The following is a 24,873-nucleotide window of genomic DNA, read 5'->3' on the forward strand; positions in this document are numbered from 1 at the left end:
TTTAACCCCAAAGGCCTCTTTCTTGAGATTGTCCCCTTTCTTCTTTAAACAGGTATTTACTTCCTAAATAAACTTCTAATAATGTCTTTGACACACTTGCTGAAGTTCTTTCAGTCACATAAGCTGGTCCATCCTGAGTCAAGTTCTCCACCCCTCTCTGGAAACTCCTTGGACACTTCTTTGGAGATACGCTCTTGTGACAAGGCTAAGTTGCTGAGGCTGCCCTTGAACTTAATGGGACTCCCTGCCTCAGTCTCCTGAGTAGCTGGGATTACAGGTGTGCACCACTATATCTAGTTAGTCAAATGATTTTTGACAAGAATGCCAAGACCATTCAATGGGGGAAAGACAGTCCTTTCAACATACAGTGAACTCCCAAGCTCATCAATAATGAAAACAGCTAATTCAAACATAGACAAAAACTTGAATAGACTTTTCTCCAAAGATATACAAATGGCCCATAAGCACATGACAAGTTGTTCAATATTGATAATCATTAGGGAAATGAAAATAAAATCTATGAGATAACATTTTATACCACTTAGGTTGACTAGTATTTAAAAAAAAAAACCCAGAAAATAACCAGTGTTGGCAAGGATATTGAGTAATTGGAATTCTTATGCACTGTTGGTGGGAATGTAAAATGTTGTAGCTATTGATGGGAACAGTATGGCTGTTCCTCAAAAAATTAAAAATAGAATTCATATGATTCAGCATTTCTACTCCTGAGTATATATACAAAAGAATTGAACCCAGAACCGCAAAGAAATATTTGTCTATTCATGTTTACAGCAGAATTCTTCACAGTTGCTAAAACCCAAGTGTCCATGGATGGATGAACAAATATACAAAATGTAGCATACACATACAATGGAATATCGTTCAGTCTTAACAAGAAAGGAAATTCTGATATGGTCTTCGACATGGCTGAACCTCAAGCATGTTAAGTGACATAAGCCATCAAAATTTCATACTACATGATTCCATTTATGTGAGATACTTGGCGTAGTCAAAATCATAGAGATACAAAATAGAATGGTGTTTGCCAGGGGTCAAGAGTAAGAAAGGAATGAGGAGTTAAACCACCATAAGACAGAGAACAGATAGTGAAGAAGTGGGAAATGAAGTTGGAGATGAGTGGACCAATAATTTTAATATCAGAGTGGAAAAATCTATACTTAATTCAGTGTTCAGCTTAGAGCCATTGAAATGAGCAGGGATATGATCTGAACTCGTTTTGAAGGATAAGTCATGGATGACTTGTGAGAGAAGATAAAATTATCTGTTAACATGATTTCACATCTGGTATTCTTCAATATGTTAAGTAGTAGCTAGCAATGAGCAAGCAGTGAAATGCATGGTAAGGTCACAAAATTCTTTTAAAAATATATATTTTATTTTTATTAGTAGATGGACACAGTACCTTTATTTTGTTTTATTTTTATGTGGTGCTGGGGATGAACCCAGTGCCTCAAGCATGCTAGGCAAGCACTCTATTACTGAGCCACAACACCAGGCCCAAGGTGTTCTTTAGATTACTTTAAGGTCCTTCTTTAAACTATTTTAAGAGTGGACTAGAAATCAAATGGTGGCAGTTAATCTGTAGAAACTAAATGAAAGCAAGAGCTAGTTGGAAATCACAAGAAGAGAACAGGATTAATGGGACTAACTCTTGACAGGGTCCACCGAGGTTGATGTGAAGTTAGGAATCATAGATATAAAGGTCTCCATCTGAGAAGAAAGATTCCTTTAGTAGCACAGCTACTCTAAGGTAACTTCTGACCAGCTATTGACCCTATGCTCACATTATATGGGATTGATTTGGAATAAAGTCCCCCTAAATAGGATGGCCATCATGACAGTTCCAGAGAGGACCAACTAAGGTCAAAAACTGGCCAGGTGCCATGGACCCACACCTGTAATCCCAATCGCTGGGGCAGCTGAGACAGAAGGATCGAGAATTCAAAGCCCGTCTCAGCGGCCAGGAAGCTCTAAGCAACTGAGTGAGACCCTTTCTCTAAATAAAATACAAAATAGGGCTGTGGCTGTGGCTCAGTAGCCAAGTGCCCCTGAGTTCAGTCCTCAGTACCAGAAAACAGCAACAACAAAACCCAACTGCACTGTCCCAACAAGAAGGAGGAACTGAACACCTACCTGATTGGCAATGAGTGCAGTGGGTGGACCCCAGTTCTCCTGGTGAACATCAAAGAGTAATAAATTTGGAAACAGCTATTGTCTCCTTTGTCAATTCCCTGCTCAGAGACGCCCACTCTCTCTTGAGAGTGCTCTCTGCTTAAGCCTCACTTTACTTTTACTTTACTTTCACCTCATTTTCTCTTTACATTTGCATGACTTTAAATTTTCTGTCAGTCATACCACAAGAATGGAGGTTTGGAGTTTCAGCTCCCTGCTTTTCTGTGACAAACATAATAGGCAGCACTTAGTATTGCTTAAATCAAGTAAGACCTGAAACAATATTGAAAAGATTTTAGAAATAGAAACTAAAACCTGCAACGTTTTTTCTTTTTCATAAATGATAACTGTCCCATATTTCTGTGTCTCCATAACCTTGCGATAAACTTCTTGGGGAAGATGTGTACATTTAGGAAAATTCTGAGAGACTTGTGCTTAATAAATTATCTGTTAACAATAGCGTCAGATCAAATGAGTTCTAAAAGTAAATTTAAAAGCCGGGGTGGGGGGGGAGGGGACCTGGGATTGTGGCTCAGCGGTAGAATGCTCGCCTAGCACGTGCAGGCCCTGGGTTTGATACTCAGCACCACATAAACATAAGTAAAATAAAGATATTGTGTTCAACTACAAAATCTATATCTATATCATCTATCTATCTATCTAATTTAAAAACCACCAAAGCCAAATCCCTAATTATCTTGGTAAACTAGTCCTGTCCTTTTTTGGTAGTGGAGATTCATCTCAGAGGAGTTTTGCCAATGGAGATACATCCCAATCTCTTTTTATTTTTTAGATTTTGAGGCAGGATCTCGTTAACTGCTGAGGATAGTCTCGAACTCGGAGAGGTCCCGCAAACTTTCGATACTCCTGTCTCAGCTTCCCTAGTGACAAACATAATAGGCAGCACTTAATATTGCTTAAATCAAATAAGACCTGAAACATTTGGGATTAGAGGCATACACCACCGCGCCCCAGCGCCTTTCCTTTTTACACCCAGACTCTTTCATCCTAACTTAACCATCCATGGTATCTTTGGTTTTGTTCAAGTTCTCCCCTAAGACTAATTCTGTATTCGAAAAGAGTGTGGCTGGGAAGGCTGGATGTGACAAAAGAAACCAAATTAACCACGAGCTGCGAGAACCTCGGTGGGCCTAGGATGTAATCACTCCCCCGCTGCCGCGGATCTTTGTCCACCTAGGTGGGAACCAATAAAGTTGAGCATATTCAAAGGGGGCCTAATCGTCCAAGGCGTGTTGGATAAGCCTGAAAAAAATAATATTACGAACTCCCTGAGGTTTTCGTTTTCTTCTCCATAGTAGTCCTCATCCACCTCACTCGTAGTGCTCTTGTCTTGAGGAAAACGCAGTTTAGGCCGGGCGGGGAACATTTCGGGTGCGGCGAGAATGGCGATTGCTGCGGACAGCCTCGAGAAGGCCCCCGGTTCATGTGGTACTGGCGGCCGGAACTGAGGCCTCGAGAAAGACGTAATGAAGCCCAGACCCGCAGCGTTCGTGGATAATAAACTCAAGCAGCGAATTATCCAGGTATGTATTTTGCTTGTTTCTGCCTCGCAGCGGTCTCTAGTCTCCACCCCAGGGCATTGCTTTTCTTTTTAAGGGCGAACCCGACTAGCTTCCTGCCTTATTCCCTCCTAGTTTGGGTTCGGGCATGGGGTCTGTCGACAGCTCTAGTCCTTTGAGGGTGAGACAGGGCTTTCTCTCACTACGGTAGGGCGAAGAGTGGAATTCGCCTGACAGTGATAACCACCACGTCTTGTACACAAACTTTCTTCTGACGCCCTCAGAGGGTCATAAAAGAAAACGTTAATGAGCGGTTCTCAGAGAGGTAGCTGTCAAATTGTGAAACAGTAAAAAAGGAAGCACGGGTTAGACGATTATAATAGGTTCCTTACTTGCTTTTTTATTTTTATTTTTATTTACTTTTTTAAATTAATTTTTGTTCATGTGACAGCGGAATTCATTGCAATTCTTATTACACATATAGAGCACAATTTTTCATATCTCTGGTTGTTACAAAGTATTTTCACACCAATTCGTGTCTTCACACATGCACTTTGGATAATAATGTCCATCACATTCCACTATCATTTCAAACCCCATGCCGCCTCTCTTCCCTTCCCACTTTTTTTCATTTTTATAACCATTAGTAGAAAGCAATATGTGGCAAATGGTATGGTCAGCAAACAATCTGAGTTAAAAGAAGGGAGAGATATTCTTTCACATCAGAGTTTGTGATCTATATACTTAATTTGTTTTGCCTTTACCTTATCAGTCACTCTGCAATCTCCTTTTTTCATCCTTTTCTACTGGCCTCGAAATGTTGGAAGTGGCCCCAGCCTCTTTTTCCTTGAACCTCTGACCTCCTTCCTCAGCTTCTCATTGCACTCTGGTTTCTTACCCCTCTTTCCTCCTCTTTCCACATTCTCCTCACTTATCTTTCTCTACTACGTGGTCACCTCATCCAGTTTTATTATCTACATATTCATGATTCTTAAATTTGTATCTACAGTCCAGGTTTTATCTTGGATTCCAGATTGGTATATCCAGCTGCCTAGTTGATTCTTTTCTTGAATGTCTGTCTAATAGCTATCTCCAACTTAACATGTCTAAACCAATCTTTTGATTTTTCCTCCAAATGTATGTTAGTGTTCTGGATTTCAGGAAATGACTCCACCCTCCATCCCATTTGTTAACAAAAACCTTAAGGATCATTCTAACTTTCTTTCACTCCCATATCCAATTCATCAACAATTTGGTTGGCTTTACCTTTAAATTAGTGTATATTCCATATCCAAGCACTTACAGTCTCTTCCTCCAACCATGCAATTCCAAACCACCAATCTCCTTGTTATATAATTGCAATAGCCATCTAACTGATGTCTTTGATTCTTCTTTTACCTAAAATCTATTCCCCACAGAGCAGCCAGAGATTGTTTTAAAGGCTAAATTGGAGCTTGTCAGAGCTCTGCTGAAAACCATACAATAAGCCATGTGCAATGGTGTATACCTGTAATCCCAACTGCTCAGGAGACTGAGGCATGAGGATTGTGACTTCAAAGCCAGCCTCAGCAATTTAGCAAGGGCCTAAGCAACTTAGAGAGACCCTGTCTCTAAATAAAATATAAAAAAGGACTGGGGATGTAGCTCAGTGGTTAAGTGCCCCTGGGTTCAATCCCTGGTACCAAAAACAAAACAAAATGCTTTAATGGGGTTTGGGACACCTGGAGTAAAATCCAATCTATAAAAGTGCCTCTATTTTTCTGTCCCAATAGTTTCCATTTGCTCTCTCCCTTATTTACTCAGTCCTAACCACATTGACTTTCTTATAGATGCCAAGCACAGGACCTTTGTTCTTGCTGTTTACTCACTCTTGAATTACTCTTCCTATAGATAGTCCCACAACTTACTACTTCACTGTATTCAGGTCACTGAACACTGTTGAATCAAGTGGTCTTTTCTCAGTCCTGCCTGTCACAGTTGACTGCTTTTCAATTCTTGACATTATCAACTTTATAGTTTTCACTTTGGTTCATTGTAAAAATAATAGGTCTTATGGCTTAAAATGAAAGGGACAAAGCTGGGTGTAGTGGTCCAGGCCTGTAGTAGCAGCCACTCACCAGGTTGAGGCAGGAAGATCATTTGAACCTAGGAGTTTTGGGCCAGACTGGGCAATGTAGTGAGATTCCATCTTTTAAACAAAACAAAAAAGGGACAGATGGACTTAAAATGAAAAGAAGTCCTATCATCTTTGTTCTTTCTAGTGGTGACCATGGAGAGTTTCTATTATATTTTCTAAAGATTTTGTATGCCTATACATACTTATATATTTATTCTTTTTTTAATAAGACATTTTCTTCTGCTTGATTTTTTTTCCACTTAGTGGCATATTTTAGAAATCTTTCTATTCTGTTTCTTTCCTTTTTTTTTTTTTTTTTTTTTTTTTTTTTTTTAGTGAGAGGAGAGAGAGAGAGAGAGAGAGAATTTTTAATATTTATTTTTTAGTTCTCGGCGGACACAACATCTTTGTTGGTATGTGGTGCTGAGGATCGAACCCGGGCTGCGCGCATGCCAGGCGAGCGCGCTACCGCTTGAGCCACATCCCCAGCCCTCCTTTTTTTTTTTAATATTTATTTTTTAGTTCTAGGCGGACACAACATCTTTGTTGGTATGTGGTGCTGAGGATCGAACCCGGGCCGCACGCATGCCAGGCGAGTGCGCTACCGCTTGAGCCACATCCCCAGCCCGTGTTTCTTTCCTTTTTTAAAAAAAATATTTTTGTTTTAGTTGTAGTTGGACACAATACCTTTATTTTATTTATTTATTTATTTATTTTTATGTGCTGATGAGGATCAAACCCAGTGCCCTGCTCATGCTAGATGAGTGAGCTCTACCGCTGAGCCACAACCCCAGCCCCTCTGTTTGTTTGTTTGTTTGTTTCTTTCTTTCTCTCTCTCTCTCTTTTTTTTTTAATGGAAATTAGACTTATATTTTGTGGTGCTAGCGATCAAATCCAGGTCCTCTCACGTTGTAGGCAAATGCTGTACACTGAGCTACATCCCCAGCTATTTTTTTTTTATAGCAGCTATGAGATACACACAATTAAGTATAATTTAAAATAACTGTAGCAAATGGCAACATGCTGTAGGAGGCCAGAGAAGGAGAAGATGAGCTAGAATGATCCAGTTTGGGGTACTGAATCTGTTGCCCTGTGCTTGGAAAAAAAGTTGTATGAAGTGAGAAAGTCAGACTGGATATTAGCAAATATTGAAATACATAGGCTGATAGTCTAACTTAAATTCTGCCCCTTTGGGCTGGGGATGTGGCTCAAGCGGTAGCGTGCTCGCCTGGTGTGCGTGCGGCCCGGGTTCGATCCTCAGCACCACATACCAACAAAGATGTTGTGTCCGCCAAGAACTAAAAAATAAATATTAAAAAAAAAAATTCTCTCTCGCTCTCTCTCTCCCTCTCTCCTCTCTCACTCTCTCTTTAAAATAAATAAATAAATAATAAATAAATAAATGAGTAAAATAAAGGTATTAAAAAAAAATTCTGCCCCTTCAATGTATTATATGCTGCTTGACAACTTTTTAAGCCTCATTTAAATTATTTTACCTGTGAAATGTGGAGGCTAATATCTACCTCATAAGAGTGTTTTAAGAGAAAGTAAAAGGCCTGAGAACAGTGCCTAAGATAGAGGTTCCCAAACTCTTTTGGTTCACAGGGACTTTAGGGTCTCAGTAGTTTTTTCATAGTACCTCTAGGTCACCAATAATAGGTAATCTGTCTGTTAATTAGTAGTGTTCAAGTAAGTTAGTAAGAAGTTAGTCCAAATAACTTTAGTAACTTTTTGAAAAACAATATACAAAAATCAAATGAAAATTAATATATTTATATTTCAGTCTTAAATAATCAGTTATTTTTTGGGGGGAGGGAGGAGCCTTGGGATTGAACCCAGGAACACTTAACCATTAAGCCATATTCCCAGCCCTTTTTAATATTTTATTTAGAAACAAGGTCTTGCTGAGTTGCCTAGCAACTGAGGCTAGCTTTAAAAAAAATTTTTTTTAAATTTGTTCTTTTAAGTTATACTTTACAGTAGAATGTATTTGGCATATCTTATATACATGGAGTATAACTTCCCATTCTTGTTGTTTGTTCATAATATGGAATTACAATGGTTGTGTATTCATATATGAACATAGGAAAGTTGTGTCTGATTCATTCTACTGTCTTTCTCATTCCCAACAGTTTACTTCTGTATTCAGTTGTATTTGGGAACATTGGTTATAGTAAGCCCACACTCACTACTATAAAGCTGTCTAGTTATTAATATTCTTGTGTTGTAATGGTGATTAATATTGTTGATTAAATTCTGATTTCAAATTGACACTTATTTGGTGATTTTTAAAAATTATTTTGGTATACTTTATTAATGAAGAATTTGAAGTATAATGTTTTAATAGCTTGGTCTCTTGTTTCTTGATAATCACAGAGTTTGAAATATTGAGTGTTTTATGTTTTTCATATTTTCTGTTTTAGTACCTCACCAGTAATAGATGTGGCAAATATGTGGACACTGGAATCTTAGCATCTGATTTGCAAAGAATGTACAGGTAAAAAAATGTAGTTTCTAGATCCTTGCTTCCCCACTTTTACCATTGTAAAAGTTTCCATCCAGCTTAAATTTCCAGTTGACATCAATGACGGCTAGCATTACCTCTTCAATCCATATGCTTTGGAATTCAATTCATGTTATATGATGTCTGTAAGCATCTATTATATGCAGTGAGCTGTCCTTTTCACTAGGGGTGATGGCTACTTTTTACCTTTCAGCCTCTCGCACTGTCTGATCAGGAGATAGAGATATTACTTTCTTTCAGGCTTCATTAGAAAAGCAAAACTGTCAGTAATGATCTCCTTCAGTTTTTTTTTTTTTTTTTGTTGTTGTTGTTGGTTTTAAAAAATATTTTTAGTTGCAAATGTTCACAATATCTTTATTTAGTTAGTTTTTTTTAAGTGGTGCTGGGGATTGAAGCCAGTGCCTCAAGTGTTCTAGGAAAGCACTGTACCTCTGAGCCACAACCCCAGCCCTCCTTCAGTGTTTTAATCTAGAAATATATCACTCACTCAGACTTTCCACTGAAGATTAAATTTTTTTTGTTTTTAATTCCACATCTTCTCTTTCTTATTTTTCATTGACTCTGCTTTGTTTTCAGTGTCTTTATTTTCTTTTCCTCCTTAGTCTATGAATTTGTTTGCTATAAGCTGCTGTAACAAAATATATTGACTGGATGACTTAAATAATAAGTTTAATTGCTCACAGTTCTGGAGGCCAGAAGTCCAAGATGAAGACATCAGTAGGGTTTGTTTCTTTGTCTTCACATGGACTTTCCTCTGTGAATACCTATCGTGTCCTAATCTTTTCTTATAAGCACACCAATCACAATGAATTGTAGCCCATCCATGTGACCTCATGTTATCTTAATCACTTCCAAATGCTCTGTCTCCAGTACAGTTATGTTCTCAAGTACTGGGGATTAGAACTTCAACGTATGAGTTTGTGGGAGAAACCCGTTCAACTCATTGCACAAGTTCTTCATGTTATTCCCCAAATTCTGTTCTTCTGGGCTTTCTTTTGATACTATGGATTGACCCCAGGGCTGCTTTATCACTGAGCTACATCCCCAGCTCTTTTGCAATTTTATTTTGATACTGGGTCTCACTAAGTTGCCCATGCTGGCCTTGAGTTTGTGATCCTTCTGCCTCAGCCTCCTGAGTAGCTGGGATTACAGGCATGTGCCACTGTGCCTGGTCAGCATTCTAGGTTTTTTTCCTAACATATGCCTCAAAATTCTTGTAGCGTCTACCCTTTGCCCAGTCCCAAAGCCATTTCTACGTTTTTAGATATTTGTTGACAGTAGCAACTTAGCAGGACCCTATCTCAAAGTACAAAATGAAAAGAGGTGAGGATGTGGCTCAGTAGTAAAGTGCCCCTGAATTCAATCCCTAGTATAATAAAAAAATTAAAAAATAAATACAGTAAAACCATTCTTAGTGCATTACAAATGTGATAGGCTGGTTTGGCATAAGGGCCATAGTTTGGTAACTGTGAATTAGAGAGGAAGGCAGGCTTCCCAGTACCAACTCTTGTTTTAAGAAGTATGAAAAGAAGATAACTAAAAAGACTTTTTAAAAAATTTATATACTTCACTTTTGCTTTTGCTCAATATTTCTTCTTTTTTTCATCAAAATTTATTTCATGAGTGGTTTAAGCTTGCTGCTGTTTCCACCATTCATTCAATTAAATGTATGAATTGCTTTGCCACTTGGTGTTTTTTTTTTTTTTTTTTTAACAAAGACTTTTTTTTTTAACTAGAGATGGGAGTGAGGGAGTGGATCTAAAATAGCAGGTGGTGTCACTGGGAGAGGGCATAAAGGGGCAGAGTTTGGGGTATCAGCAAAAGAGAGCAGATCATGAATGTTACCTTCACTCCCAGGTAACTCTTTTTTTTTTCTTTTTCCTTAGTTGATAGTACAGTTACTCACTTAATCACTCAGGTTAAATACCTTTTTTTGTCTTCCTGTTTCTACCTAGCCATCCTCTCTTACGTGCACATCTACAGTAAGTCACCAAGCCTTGCTCTATTATCTTTTAAATATTTGGTGGTGGCTTTTCTCCCTCTTCTCCACCCATTATTTTCTTTTTTCTTATTTTTTTCTTTTTTTTTTTTTTTTTAGAGAGAGAGAAAGTGTATTTATTTATTTAGTTTTTTAGTTTTTGGCGGACACAACATCTTTGTATGTGGTACTGAGGATCGAACCCGGGCCGCACGCATGCCAGGCGAGCGCGCTACCGCTTGAGCCACATCCCCAGCCCTATATTTCTTCTTTAGACTTCGTTTCAACCTCTCATGCTTTTTTTTTTTTTTTTTTTTAATGCCAGGGGTTGAACCCAGGGGCACTTAACCACTGATCCACAACCCCAGCCTTTTTTGTGTTTCATTTTGAGACAGTGTGTCTCTAAGTTGCTTAGGGCCTTGCTAAGTTGCTGAAGCTGACTTTGAATTCGTGATCCACCTGACTTAGCCTCCCGAGTTGCTGGGATTACCTGCATGTGCCTGTCTTCAACTTTTTATGCATTTAGCTTGCCTTCCTCTCTAATTCATAGTTACCAAACTATGGCCCTTATGCCAGACCAGCCTACCATGTTTTTAATGCACTAAGAATGGTTTTACTGTATTTATTTTAAAATTTTTTTATTGTACGAGAGATTGAACTCAGGGACTCTTTACAACTGAACCACATCCTTACCCCTTTTCATTTCATATTTTGAGATAGATAGGGTCCTGCTAAGTTGCTGAGTTTGGCCTTGTAACTGTGATCCTCCTGCCTCAGCTTCTGAGTAATTGGTATTATAGGCATGTGTAACTGCATTTGGATTTGGTTTTACATTTTTATTTATTTATTTATTTTTAGTGAGAGAGAGAGAGAGAGAATATAATATTTATTTTTTAGTATTTGGCAGACACAACATCTTTGTTTGTATGTGGCGCTTAGGATCGAACCCGGGCTGCACACATGCCAGGCGAGCGCACTACCGCTTGAGCCACATCCCTAGTCCGGTTTTACATTTTTAAATGGTTGAAAAAATGTTTCAGAATATTTTGGGATACATGAAAATTGTGTCCATTAAATTAAGTGTTTTTGTTTATTTATGTTTTTGCTTTTGTGTTATAAAGGTAGAGTTCAGTAGTTTCATCAGAGACAATATGGCCTTTAAAGCCTAAATATTTGCCATCTGGCCCTTTTACAGAGTTTGCTGACCCCTGCTTTAATACACTGGTTCTCAAATCCATAGGTGCTCAGGCCTATTGCGACAATAGAAAATATAATGGCAGTCAGAACATTGAGTTTATTGATAGAATAAGTATGACTATGATAACAACAAGTGCAGACTGATATAAATGTGTTCCGTGGGCATCTCAGATACCATGATCACAATGTTCTTGGTGGTCTCAGTGAACCATATAAACAAGTTTTGCACCATCACAAATATTTGAAGAAGGGTGGGATTGTCTAGCACATAGAGTATCCAGCAATTAATGACCACACTCACTAAATTGCCATACTATTCCCCAACATGTGACACCTCAAATCATCCCTCTAATTTTCAAAATGTCTTCTAGATGTGTTACCACCTCCACTGAAAACTACTCTTCTAAACCAGCCACACCACAGCTATCAAAGTAATCTCTTTTTTAAAATTTTTTAATTTTTTTAAAAAAATTTTATTTGTTTTAATTAGTTACACATGACAGTACAATGACCTTGACATATCATACATTTAAATCAGATGGGATATAATTTTTCATTTTTCTGAGTGTATAGGTTGCAAAATCACATTGGTCTCAAAGTAATCTCTTTAGAGTGCTTATTCAACCTTGTTATGCCCCTATTTTATAAGCCTTCACTTGTCTTTTGTATGTACCAGTGATTTTTTTTTTCCCAACTGCTTAAAGGTCTCAAGATCTGGCCGGGCACGGTGGCACGTACCTGTAATCCCAGCAGCTGGGGAGGCTGAGACAGGAGAATCGGGGGTTCAGAGCTAGTCTGAGCAACACTGAGGCACTAAGTAACTCAGTGAGACCCTGTCTCTAAATAAAATACAAAACAGGGGTGGGGATGTGGCTCAGTTGTCGAGTGCCCCTGAGTTCAATCCCCGGTACCAAAAAAGAGAAAGAAAAAACAAAAGGTCTCATGATCTAGTTCTTCCTGTCTGCCTGCCTTGTATTACATGTGCCAGTAATATCTAATAACAATTTGTAATCTCTCTCTTTTTCTCTTACAAACACATACACACAAACACACACACATACACATTCTCTCTGTCTCTCCTCTCTTTCTTATATATACATAGTCCATAATTGTCATGATTGCTTTCTGTTATTGCATGTCACTATAATATGTGTGTATAAAATGTTTGTCCAACTAGGAAGAGTTATTTTTATTTTTGGTGCTTTACCACTCAGCTACATCCCCAGTCCTTTCTTTTTTAAATTTTGTGTTTTGCGATAAGGTCTTACAAAGTTGCCAGATTGAGATCTTCTTGCCTTAGCCTGTGGAGTTGCTAGGATATGTTGACAGGTATGCACACCATAGTGCCCTGCATAAAGGCAGAGTTTTTATAGTGCCTGAATAGTATCTTCTTTGGGTTCCAGGCTCTTGGCTAGTTCTCCAAGGGAGGTCAACACTCATTTGATAAAATCAGAGGAGTTGAATGAATAAGTGACTGAATGAATAAATAACTGTCAGTTCCTTGACAGCTTAATTATCAAAGTGAAATTATCAAAAGAGGGGACAAGATTAGTTCTTTTCAGAGAATGGTACAGGGTCAGATGGAGGGGTTTATTGAGGAACTTCATGTTAATATTACAAGATAGCACAGTGGCTTTGGAGAGAGCATTTGAAGTGCTCATTTATAAGGAATTCTTGTGCCCTTACTTAGTCATTTAAGTTTTTCTTTAGTACTTTCATTTCTTTCCTTTTTTATTACCAGATAATATATTTACATAGTTCTGAAATTATGCTCACCTACTATGAATAATTTATAAGTAAAAATTTGCTGAGCCAGCAGGGTGCAGAATTACATGCTTGATTTATGGCTTTTCAAAAATGGGATCTCAAAGAAATTAGAGCCATTATTGCTAATTTCAGTATGGAAAGGGCTTTTTCTTTCGTCTTTGTCATTCAAATCATACCAAGATTTTATTCTGATAGGTTGAAAAATGTGTGCCAAAAATAGAAGTAGATTCTTGGATCTTCATTTAGAAGCAGAATAATGTAGCTCATTTTCAGAGACATTGAAATTGCTTTGTCTCATGTTAGTGATTATATTTAGTGAAATATAGCAGAATAATATGATTTATACCAGATCGTGTGTCATGCAGATTTTCCCATTTTATACTGTAGCATTCCTATCAGATATCAGGAGCTTTTGATTTTTCATATTATAACAGATACTTATTTAGTGCCTATTTAATATAAGGGCAGTTTCATATGCTATAGTAGACATGAAAATAAATGTAAATCAGAAATTCACAGTCCAGAAGTGGAGGAAGATAAACAGTCACCAGTAACTATAAAACAAAGGTTAGGCCCATGGATTAAGTTATATGACAGCATGGAGGAGACTTTTTTTTTTTGGTCTTGGGGATTGAAGGGAAAGAAAACTTTGTATAATCCTTAGTTTTTGATATCTGAATATCACATAAGCAGTGCTATAAATTATGCTATCTATATATATTCTTAGTTGTTTTTTTAAATTAGGTTAGTAAAATGGTTTTGTTTTAGATCTTTTGTTTTAGATTCATGGTTGTACCTTGTGTTTTTAGTTACAATCATTTTCCAGTTCTCTTTTTAGTGTTAGGTATATGTTGATTGCTAGATGCTTTTGATTGAGTTTTATTAAGTTCAGTTCAGAAGAGTAATTCTGTTGAAAAAGGTAAGGATTAGTGTTCTGAATATTGATTGTCATTTGGTAGGTGTTTCTTCCATAATATAAGGTTTAGTAGGTGACTATTATTAGCCTTTTTTATTGTCTTAAGGTTTGTGTTTTCAGTTTTCTCAAATTTTCATATGATTTGCTGCTAATAGAAGTATTTCAACTTATTGGTTTATAGCCCATTCCCCATTTAAATTAGTTAATTGATTTTTAAAAGCATAAACCTGTTTGGAAGGAAAAACTTTGTATTGATATATTCGTATTACTTTAACATATTTTGCTCAAGTTCCTTTTCCATTGAGTTTTTTATTTTCTGAGATACGGTCTCACTGAGTTATCCAGGCTTTCAGATTTGTGATTTTTCTGCCTCAGCCTCCCAATTAAGTTGCTTTTTAAATTAATTAATTTATTTTTGCATTACTCCAGATTGAACCTAGGGCTTCATACATGCTCATTCATGGTAGGCAGGTGCTGTACTGCTGAGTTTTAATCTAACCGATAAATTGCCTTTTTTTTTTTTTTTTTTTACATCAGGGATTGAACTCAGGATCCCTTAACCATTGAACCACATCCCCAATCCTTTTTATTTATATATATTTTTTGACAGTCTAAGTTGCTTAGGGCCCTGTAAGTTGCTGAGGCTGGTCTTGAACTTGCAAACCTCCTGCCTCAGCCTTCCCAGCTTCTGGGAATAAAGGTGTACACCATTGCTCCCTGCCAAAAATTGCTTTTTTAAATGGCCATGATTTAGTACAATATTTGCTTTATTTAAAGCTTTTTATTTTGATATATTTTCAAACTTGAGGAAAAATTGAAAGAATAGTAAACTTAAAGTTGAAAGAATAGCATATACAAAGAAAACCCATGTATTCCTTACCCTTTGTCTGTTTTCAAAAGAACAAAGATTTGTGTGTGTGTGTGCGCGGGGGGTGGGGAGTAATATGGAATTGAATTCAGGACCTCCAGTTTGCTAGGCAAACACTTTAATGACCTACACTTTGTAGACTTTTTTAAATTTTTTGAGACGTAGTCTCGCTAAATTGCTAGCCTCAAATGTGGATCCTCGGGCTGGGGATGTGGCTCAAGCGGTAGCGCGCTCGCCTGGCATGCGTGCGGCCCGGGTTCGATCCTCAGCACCACATACCAACAAAGATGTTGTGTTCGCCGAGAACTAAAATAAATAAATAAATAAATAAATTCTCTCTCTCTCTCTCTCTTAAATTCTCTCTCTCTCTCTCTCTCTCTCTCTCCCCCCACTTTCCTCTCTCTTTAAAAAAAAAAAAAAAAGTTAAGCTGCTCATCTGACAAACTCAGCAGTGACTCCTTCATCCCCCTACATTGTTGCTAGACTTAAAAAAAAAAAAAAATGTGGATCCTCCTGTTTCAACCAGCAAAGTAGCTGGTCTGTGCCTCTAGTAGAACTGTTATAGTTAAAGCTTCGTCCCAGGGTTTCATAAACTGACTTCCAGACCACTCATGTATAATCGAATCAAGCCTTTATTGAAGCACACCGGTGGTGGCTGACCAGAACATAAAGCTGTTCCCTGATCAGCCCCGAACAATTGCAAGGGCACTCCTTATAAGCCTGAAAACCGCAAAAGGGATGTTTTCGGGTGGGGGGTCTAGCCAATGCAAGCAAGCCAGGTTACAGAAGCGGGACAGTGCAGTCAAGCGGAGGGAAGCCTAACCAATCACAGTTATCCCAGTCACCGCAGTTAGAGAAACAGAGCCCTGTTACTCTAGTTACAGAAACAATACCCCATTAGGTAGTTCCGTGTTCTTAAAGGTTTCTATAGCAAAAGGAAAAGAACATCTTGCCCCAGTCTTGACTCTTTTTCTTGGCATGGTTGTTTTACAGGATGAAGTCATAAAACAAAATGGAGTCACATTTGCTTCTACTACCACAGTACAAAGACTTTCTATTACATAACTGTAGTTCATTAATTAAAACTAGAAAAAATAATGGTTATATGATAATATTATCTAATTTGTATTCATATTTTGCCTATTGTCCCAATAATGTCCTTTATTGTTTTGTGGGTTTTTTCCCTACACCAAAATACAATCCAAGATCATACTTGGTTGTTTTGCCTTTTAAGTCTCCTTTAATCTGTACTGGTTGCTCAGCTTTTCCTTGTTTTTCATGATTTTGACACTTGAAGATTACAACATAGTTTTTATATATTAAATCCCTACATTTGGATTTTTCTGCATTTCCCTTTCCCCCAACGCATGCATATATATATGTATGTATGTATGTATAATTTTTAAGAATTTACTCTGAAGTTATATAAATATTCTTTTCCTTATCAAGCTTTCATCTGTCATCTTTACTATATGATCTTGCTAGAAATGCTTAGCTTGAATTTAATAGTGAGGAAATACAAAATAGATCTAGATTACAGGAAATTTTATGAATTAACTGGTCTGAGCCTTTCAAAAATGTCAGCATCTGTTTGCAGAAGATCAAAAAAACTCCACCAAAAAACTGCTAGAGCTAATAAACAAATTTGGCAAGGTAGTAGGCAACACATTTCTTATATACCAACAATGAATCTGCTAAAAAATAAATCAAGAAACCATTTCATTGATAATAGCCTCAAAATAAAAACAAAACAGACAAACAAACAAACAAACAAAAAAAAAAACCTAGGAATGAATCTAACCAAGGAGGTGAAAGACCTCTATAGTGAAAACTATAAAATCCTGAAGAAAGAAATTGAAGACCTCAGAAGATGGAAAAACCTCCCATGTTCATGGATAGACAGAATTAATATTATTAAAATGACCATACTACCAAAAGCAACATACAGATTCAATGTAGTCCCCATCAAAATATCAATGACATTCTTCACAGAGCTAGAAAACAATCCTGAAATTAATTTGAAAGAATACCCAGAATAGATAAAGCAATTCTAAGCCAACATAGCAATGCTAGAAGCATCATAATACCAGACTTCAAATTATATTTCAGGGCTATGGTAACAAAAACTGCATGAATGGGCATAAAAACAAACATATAGACCAGTGGTAAAGAATAGAAGACACAGAGATAAAAACCCTACCCATCTAAAGTCATCTGATCTGTTGACAAAGGTGCTAAAAACACATTGGAGAAAAGACAGCCCTTTTAACCCTTTTAACAAATGGTGCTGGGAAAACTGGTTATCCATACGTAGAAGAATGAAACTTGACCCCTATCTCTCATCTTGCACAAAAGTCAACTAAAAATGGATCAAAGAAAGTGTAGGGTCAACACTGCAGCATATATGCACAGTCAACAACTTTTCTCAATAGAATCCCTAAAGCTCAGGGAATAATGTCAAGAGTTAATAAATGGGATGGCATCCAATTAAATAGCTTCGGCACAGCAAAGGAAACAATTAAGAATGTGAAGAGAAAGCCTACAGAATGGAAGAAAATCTAGCTACTCTTCTGGCAGAGGATTAATATCTAGAACATATGAAGAACTCAGTTTTTTTTTCACCAAAAAATTAAATAACCCAATTAATGAATGGGCAAATGAATTAAACAGACACTTTTCAAAAGAAAAAATACAAATGTCCAACAAATGTTGAACATCATTAGCAATTAGGGAATTGCAAATCAAAACTTTATAGAGATTTAATTTCATACCTATCAGAATGGCAGTCATTAAGAATTCAAATAATAATAAATGTTGGAGGAAAAGGAACACTTTACACTATCGGTTGGATTGTAAATGAGTATAACCACTATTGGAAATTAGTTCAGAGGTTCCTCAAAAGACTAGGCATGGAACCACCACATGACCTAGTTTTCCTACTCCTCAATATTTATCCTGAAGAATTAAAGCGGTCATACTATAGTGATACATGCTTACAGCAGCACAATTTATGATAGCCAAACTATGTAACCAGCCTGGGTATTCATCAGTGGATGAATGGATAAAGAAAATGTGGTATATATATATATATATAGATAGATAGATAGATAGATAGATAGATAGATAGATAATAGAGTTTTATTTAGCCATAAAGAAAAATGAAATTATGTCATTTGCGGGAAAATGAATGGAACTGGAGACCATTATGTTAAGCATAATAAGTCAAACTCAGAAGATCAGGGGTCATATGTTTTCTTTCATATGTGGAAGCTAGAGAGGAAAAAGAAAAAGAAAGGTGATCTCATGAAGATAAAAGGGACATCAGTAGGGAAAAAAGATAGGGGGTGGGGGGTAGGGAAGAAGTAGGGGAAGTGCTGAGGAGTGAGTGATTCCAAATAACATTGTTATATTGTATGCATGTATGGACATGTAACAATTTCATTATATGTACAAGTATAATGTACCAATAAAAAAAGTGAAAGAAAAAAAATAATAAAAACATCTGTCAAAGAAAAGATGATTATAATTTAAATGAGTCTAAAGAGAACAAAGTGAATGCATGAACCTTGATTAGACTCTAATTAAAAGAAAATAAAAATCTAAGAACAGCTTGTTTTTGGTTTTGGTACCAGGGATTGAACTCAGGGGCACTTAACCACTGAGCCACATCTCCAGCCCTACTTTTATTTAGAGACGGGGTCTTACTGAGTTGCTTAGTGCCTCATCTTTGCTGAGGCTGGCTTTGAACTTGCAATCCTCCTGCCTCAGCCTCCCGAGCCTCTGGGATTACAGGCATGCACCACTGCACCCAGCCATCTAAGAACATCTTGGGGGAACAGTTTGAAAAATTTTAATATAGACTCTATTAAATAATATTTTATCAGTATTAAATTTCTTTTTAAAATATTTTTTTAGTTGTAGATGGACACAATATTTTTATTTATTTATTTTTTGTGGTGCTGAGATTTGAACACAGTGCCTCACGCATGCAAGGCAAGCGATATACCACTGAGCTATATTAAATTTCTTGTGTGTGCTAATTTTACTATGGTTATATAGTTAAATATCCTTTTTTACAAAGAGGCATGCTGATCTTTTTTTTTTTTAAGAGAGAGTGAGAGAGGGGGGAGGGAGAGAGAGAGAGAGAATTTTTTTTTTTTTTTTAAAGAGAGAGTGAGAGAGGAGAGAGAGAGTGAGAGAGAGAATTTCCAATATTTATTTTTTAGTTCTCGGCAGACACAACATCTTTGTTTGTATGTGGTGCTGAGGATCGAACCCGGGCCGCACGCATGCCAGGCGAGCGCGCTACCGCTGAGCCACATCCCCAGCCCCAAGAGAGAGAATTTTTAATATTTATTTTTTTAGTTCTCGGTGGACACAACATCTTTGTTGGTATGTGGTGCTGAGGATCGAACCCGGGCCGCACGCATGCCAGGTGAGCGCGCTACCGCTTGAGCCACATCCCCAGCCGGCATGCTGATTTTTGAGGTGAAATGCCGGTAACTAATTTTCAAATGATTCTGTCAGTGCAGAGAGAAATAAAGTAAATGTAGCAAAGTGAAGATTTACTTTAGGTAAAGATTATATGGATATTCATTACGTTCTTTCAAAATTTTGGGATATTTGAAATCGCAAACTAAAAATATTCAAAGAAAATCAACTAATTAAGTACGGAATAATACCGAGAGAATGCAGTGTATAAATATGAACTTAAAAATTCTTTAAAAATTGGTTCATGGGCTGGGGATGTGGCTCAAGCGGTAGCGTGCTCGCCTGGCATGCGTGCGGCCCGGGTTCGATCCTCAGCACCACATACCAACAAAGATGTTGTGTCCGCCGAGAACTAAAAAATAAGTATTAAAAATTCTCTCTCTCTCACTCTCTCTCTCCTCTCTCACTCTCTCTTTAAAAAAAAAAATTGGTTCATGGCAATGTGAAGAGTGGCATGATTAAATATTTATGAAAAATCATGTGACCATTTAGATTGAGCTTAATGAAAAAAATATTGATGGAGACTACTAAACTTTTTTTTTTTTTTTTTTTTTTTTAGTATAGACTATGGTCGAAGAAAAAGAAATGCTTTTAGGATTCAGGTAGAAAAAGGTGAGTCTTTTCTTGTTAGAGGTAAATCAATAGTTATTAGAACTGTTTTGGCTAATGGCATTTTTTTTTTCTTTCAGTATTCAGCATAATTAGTAGTGAGAAAGAAGTGAAGAATCTGGCAGAATTCGAAGATGAACATCTGGCAAAAAGAGCAAGGCAAGGTGAAGAGGATAATGAGTATGTATTATAAAATGGAGGATTTTTTTCCCCCTGAATTGTCATATTCATACTTGTAAAACTTTCATTGGCACTTCATTGCCAGTCTGGCCCTGCGTAATACTTAACTTATCTCTTCATACCTTGTCTTCTAGTTTTATTGGATGCTTATAGCTCCCCAAAGACTTCACATATCTTCTTTGTGCTTTTTTTAGGGTGATTTTCTGTGTGGTATTCATTTTCCTTTCATAAGTTCCTACTCGGCTTGAAGAGTCAGTTGAAGCTAGGTGCAATGGTACACAATTGTAATCCCAGCTATTCTGAAGGTTGAGAAGGAGGATCACAAGTTTGAGGCTAGCCATGGCAATTTGTCAAGTCTGTCTTATCATCTTTATAAAGGAGACTGGGGATGTAGCTTTGTGGTAGAGCACTTGCCTAATATATGTGAAATCCTGGCTTTGATCACTGAGCCACATTCCCAGCCCTATTTTGTATTTTTATTTAGAGACAGAGAGTTGCTTAGCGCCTCGCTTTTGCTGGCTTGGAACTCATGATTCTCCTGCCTCAGCCTCCCAAGTTGCTGGGATTATAGGTGTGTGCCACCATACCCAGCAAGATGTTCTTAAAACACTCTTTTTTGGGAGGGTTCTAGAGATTGAACCCAAGGGTACTTTATCACTGATCTACACCCATAGCCCTTTTTATTTATTTTTTAAATTCTGTGATAGGGTCTTATTAAGTTGCCCAGGCTATCCTTGTGATTTTTCTGTCTTGGCCTCCCAAGTTTCTGGGATTACAGTTGTGTGCCACCATGCCTGGCGTTCTTTTTTTTTTTTTTTTTTTTAAGAGTGAGAGGGGGGAGAGAGAGAATTTTTAATATTTATTTTTAGTTCTCGGCGGACACAACATCTTTGTTGGTATGTGGTGCTGAGGATCGAACCCGGGCCGCACGCATGCCAGGTGAGCACGCTACCGCTTGAGCCACATCCCCAGCCCCAATGCCTGGCGTTCTTAAACACTGTTTAGTGTTTCCTTATCTCCTGGTTATAGATACTTATTATAATCATTAATATATCGTATTGCATTCAAATTATTTGTGTACCTTTTAGCATTATCAACAGAGCTGTCTTTTGTTACTTTTGCTTTTCTCTGCCCAAATATAATGTCAGATATATTAAAAGTTGTCAGTTAATTTTATCGCTTAAGAAATAAAGTCAAGGCAATGCATGTGGGTATTCTTATGATTCCAGTGACTTAGAAGGCTGAAGTAGGAGGATTGCCTAGTTTAAGATCAGCCTGGGCAGCTTAGCCAGACCCTATCTCAAAATAAAGTAAGAAAAGGTCTGGGGATGTTGCCCAATTTTTTTGTTATTGTTGTTTGTTTGTTTGTTTTTATATTTTTTGGGGTACCTGGGATTGAACTTAGGGACACTGGATCACTGAGCCACATCCCCAGCCTTATTTTGTATTTTATTTAGAGACAGGGTCTCACTGAGTTGCTTAGGACCTGGCTTTTACAATCCTCCTGCCTCAGCTTCCCATGCTGTTGGGATTATAGATGTGCACCACTATGCCCAGCTTGTTGCTCAGTTTTAGTATGGCCCCTGAGTTCAAACCCCTTTACTGCAATCAATCAATAAATAAATAAAAAGAAGGAAGAAATAATGTTGAGGGCTTTAAAGTAATTTAAGTTATCATTGAGATAGAATAAGCTGTATATTTTAAAAGTGTTTGTTTTGTTTTGACATATGTTTGTCTCACTAAATCATCACCATAAGTAAGATGCCAAAATTTCCCATCAACTTCAAAAGTTTTCTGGCTCCTCATTTATAATTCACTTTTCCTTCCATTCCTGTTTCCAAGCAGCTACTGATTTGTTTCCTGTCTGTGCATGATATTAATTGGAAACTGTTCTGTTGTTCTCGGTTTTATGAAAAAGAACTATGAAAATTATTTTCTTGAATGTTAGAATTCATCTAGGCTTAGAGTTTTCCTTTTATGAAGAATTTTTATAAATTTTAATAGATATGGTTTCTCAAATCTTATTTTTTTTTATTATAAAATTTTTTTTCTTAGTTGTGGTTGGACACAGTACCTTTATTTTACTTATTTATTTTTATGTGGTGCTAAGGATCAAACCCAGTGCCTCGCACGTGCTAGATGAATGCCCTATTGCTGAGCCACAACCCCTAAATGTCAATTTTGGTGACTTTTTTTTCATCACCACTAGTAATTAGAGAAATGCAAATCAAAACCACTCTAAGATTTCACTCACTCCAGTCAGAATGGCAGCTATTATGCATACAAACAACAATAAGTGTTGGTGAGGATGTGGGGAAAAAGGTACACTCATACACTGATGGTGGAACTGCAAATTGGTACAGCCAATATGGAAAGCATTATGGAATTTTCTTGGAATATTGGGACTGGAACCACCATTTGACCCAACTATCCCTCTCTTCAGTCTATACCCAAAGGACTTAAAAACAACATACTGCAGGGACACAGCCACATAAGTGTTTATAGCAGCACAATTCACAATAGCTAAGCTGTGGGACCAACCTAAATGTCCTTCAATAGATGAATGGATTAAAATGTGGTATGTGTATATATATATATATACACACACACACACACACACACACACACACACACACAATGGAATATTACTCAGCAATAAAAGAAAATAAAATCATGGCATTTGCAGGTAAATAGATGGAGTTAGAGAAGATAATGCTAAGTGAAGTTAGCCAATCCCCAAAAACCAAATGCTGAATGTTTTCTCTGATATAAGGAGGCTGATTCATAGTGGGATAGGGAGGGGGAGCATGGGAGACAACTCTAGATGGCGCAGAGAGGTTGGAGGGAAAGGGAGGTGGCAGGGGATTAGAAATGATGGTGGAATGTGATGGACAGTATTATCCAAAGTACAGGTATGAAGACACGAATTGGTGTGAGTATACTATGTATACAACCAAAGATATGAAAAATTGTGCTCTATGTATGTAATAAGAATTGTAATGCATTCTGCTGTCATATAAATTTTTAAAAATTTACATTAAAAAAATTAAAAAAAATTTTTCTTAGTCGTGGTTGGACACAATACCTTTATTTTATTTATTTATTTTTATGTGGTGCTAAGGATCAAACCCAGTGCCTCGCACGTGCTTGCTGAGTGCTCTACCACTGAGCCACAACCCCAGCCACCTTTTTTTTCTTAAATGTCAATTTTGATGATTTTTTTTTTTTTGAGTGGTATTGGGGATTGAACCCAGAAATGTTCTACCACTGAACTATATCCCCAGGCCTTTTTATTTTTTATTGCGAGACGGGGTCTCACTAAATTGCTGAGGCTAACCTAACACTTGCAGTCCTCTCACCTCAACCTCCCAAGTAGCTGAGATAATGGCAGGCACTACCATACCCTGTGAGTTGTGTTTTTAAATAAATTTGTCCTTTCATCCGAAGTGTGGAATTTATTGGTATAATGTTTTGCAGTTTATTCTTATTCTCTCTCTTTTCTTCGTGCTGGAAATACCACCTACAGCCTTGTGCATGCTAGGCAAACACTTTACTACTCAGCCTTATTTTTTTGGTACCAGGGATTGAACGCAGATGCACGCAACCACTGAGCCACATTCCCAGCCCTTTTTTGTATTTATTTAAGGACAGGATTTCATTGAGTTGATTAGGGCCTTGCCAAGTTGCTGAGGCTGGCTCTGAACTCCTTTTCTTTTGGTACTAGGGATTGAATCCAGGGGCGCTTTACCATTGGACTACATCCCCAGACCTTTTTGTTTTTATTAGGGTCTCACTAAGTTGCTGAGGGTCCTCCCGAGTTGCTGAGCTTGGCTTTAAACTTGCGATCCTCGCATTTCGGCCTTCATAGTCACTGGAATTACAGATGTGGCCACCATGCCCAGTAGGAATAGTCTTTTTGTTAATTTAAATATCATCTAAAGAAACCATGCAGAGGAGGCTGGCGTTGTGGCTCAGCAGTAGAGCACTTGCCTCCCACGTGTAGGGCCTGGGTTCCATCCTCAGCACCACATAAAAATAAACAAAATAGAGGTACTGTGTCCAACTACAACTAAAAAAAAATTAAAAAAAGAAAGAAAGAAAGAAACCATTCTGGGGTTGTAGCTCAGTGGTAGAGCGCTTGCCTAGCATATGTGAGGCACTGAGTTCAATCCTCAGCACCACATAAAAATAAATGAATAAAATAAAGGTATTGTGTCCATCTACAACTAAAAATATTTTAAAAAAGAGAAACCATTAAATAGAAGCAGAAACTATTAGATATCAATTTTCAGTTATAATGAACTGAGACTATATTCTCAGTTTGTAGTTATTAGGAGCTAAACTAGTTTGATATATTATATGAAAAATTTCTTCACGACTTCCCTTCTGAACAAATACAAAGTTGCAATTGGTTACATGGCTTGAATTGTGAATTTGTTATTCAAAGTGCTTAATTAGCTTGCTGAGTTTGATATTCTTAAAAGAGGGCCTTGGGTCTGATGGGAATTTGTATT

At 37.3% G+C, this 24,873-nt stretch overlaps 1 protein-coding gene across 3 annotated transcripts in view; it reads left to right on the plus strand.

Moving 5' to 3' along the window:
- Window positions 1-3,579: 3,579 nt before the first annotated feature.
- Window positions 3,580-24,873, plus strand: part of NVL (nuclear VCP like) — a 135,573-nt gene continuing 114,279 nt past the window's right edge. For 2 of the 3 annotated variants that reach the window (XM_081299340.1, XM_081299338.1), the window contains exons 1-4: window positions 3,581-3,737; window positions 8,253-8,326; window positions 20,130-20,182; window positions 20,260-20,359. In XM_081299340.1, coding sequence (XP_081155466.1) covers window positions 3,681-3,737; window positions 8,253-8,326; window positions 20,130-20,182; window positions 20,260-20,359 — 284 coding nt within the window. In that variant the 5' untranslated portion in view covers window positions 3,581-3,680. Of the gene's footprint in view, window positions 3,738-8,252; window positions 8,327-20,129; window positions 20,183-20,259; window positions 20,360-24,873 lie in introns of all 3 variants that reach the window. The other variant, XM_081299339.1, reaches the window with a different exon arrangement.

The sequence above is a fragment of the Spermophilus citellus genome, assembly GCF_964194105.1.
Source record: "Spermophilus citellus genome assembly, chromosome: 6".
Classification (NCBI taxonomy): Eukaryota; Metazoa; Chordata; class Mammalia; order Rodentia; family Sciuridae; genus Spermophilus; species Spermophilus citellus.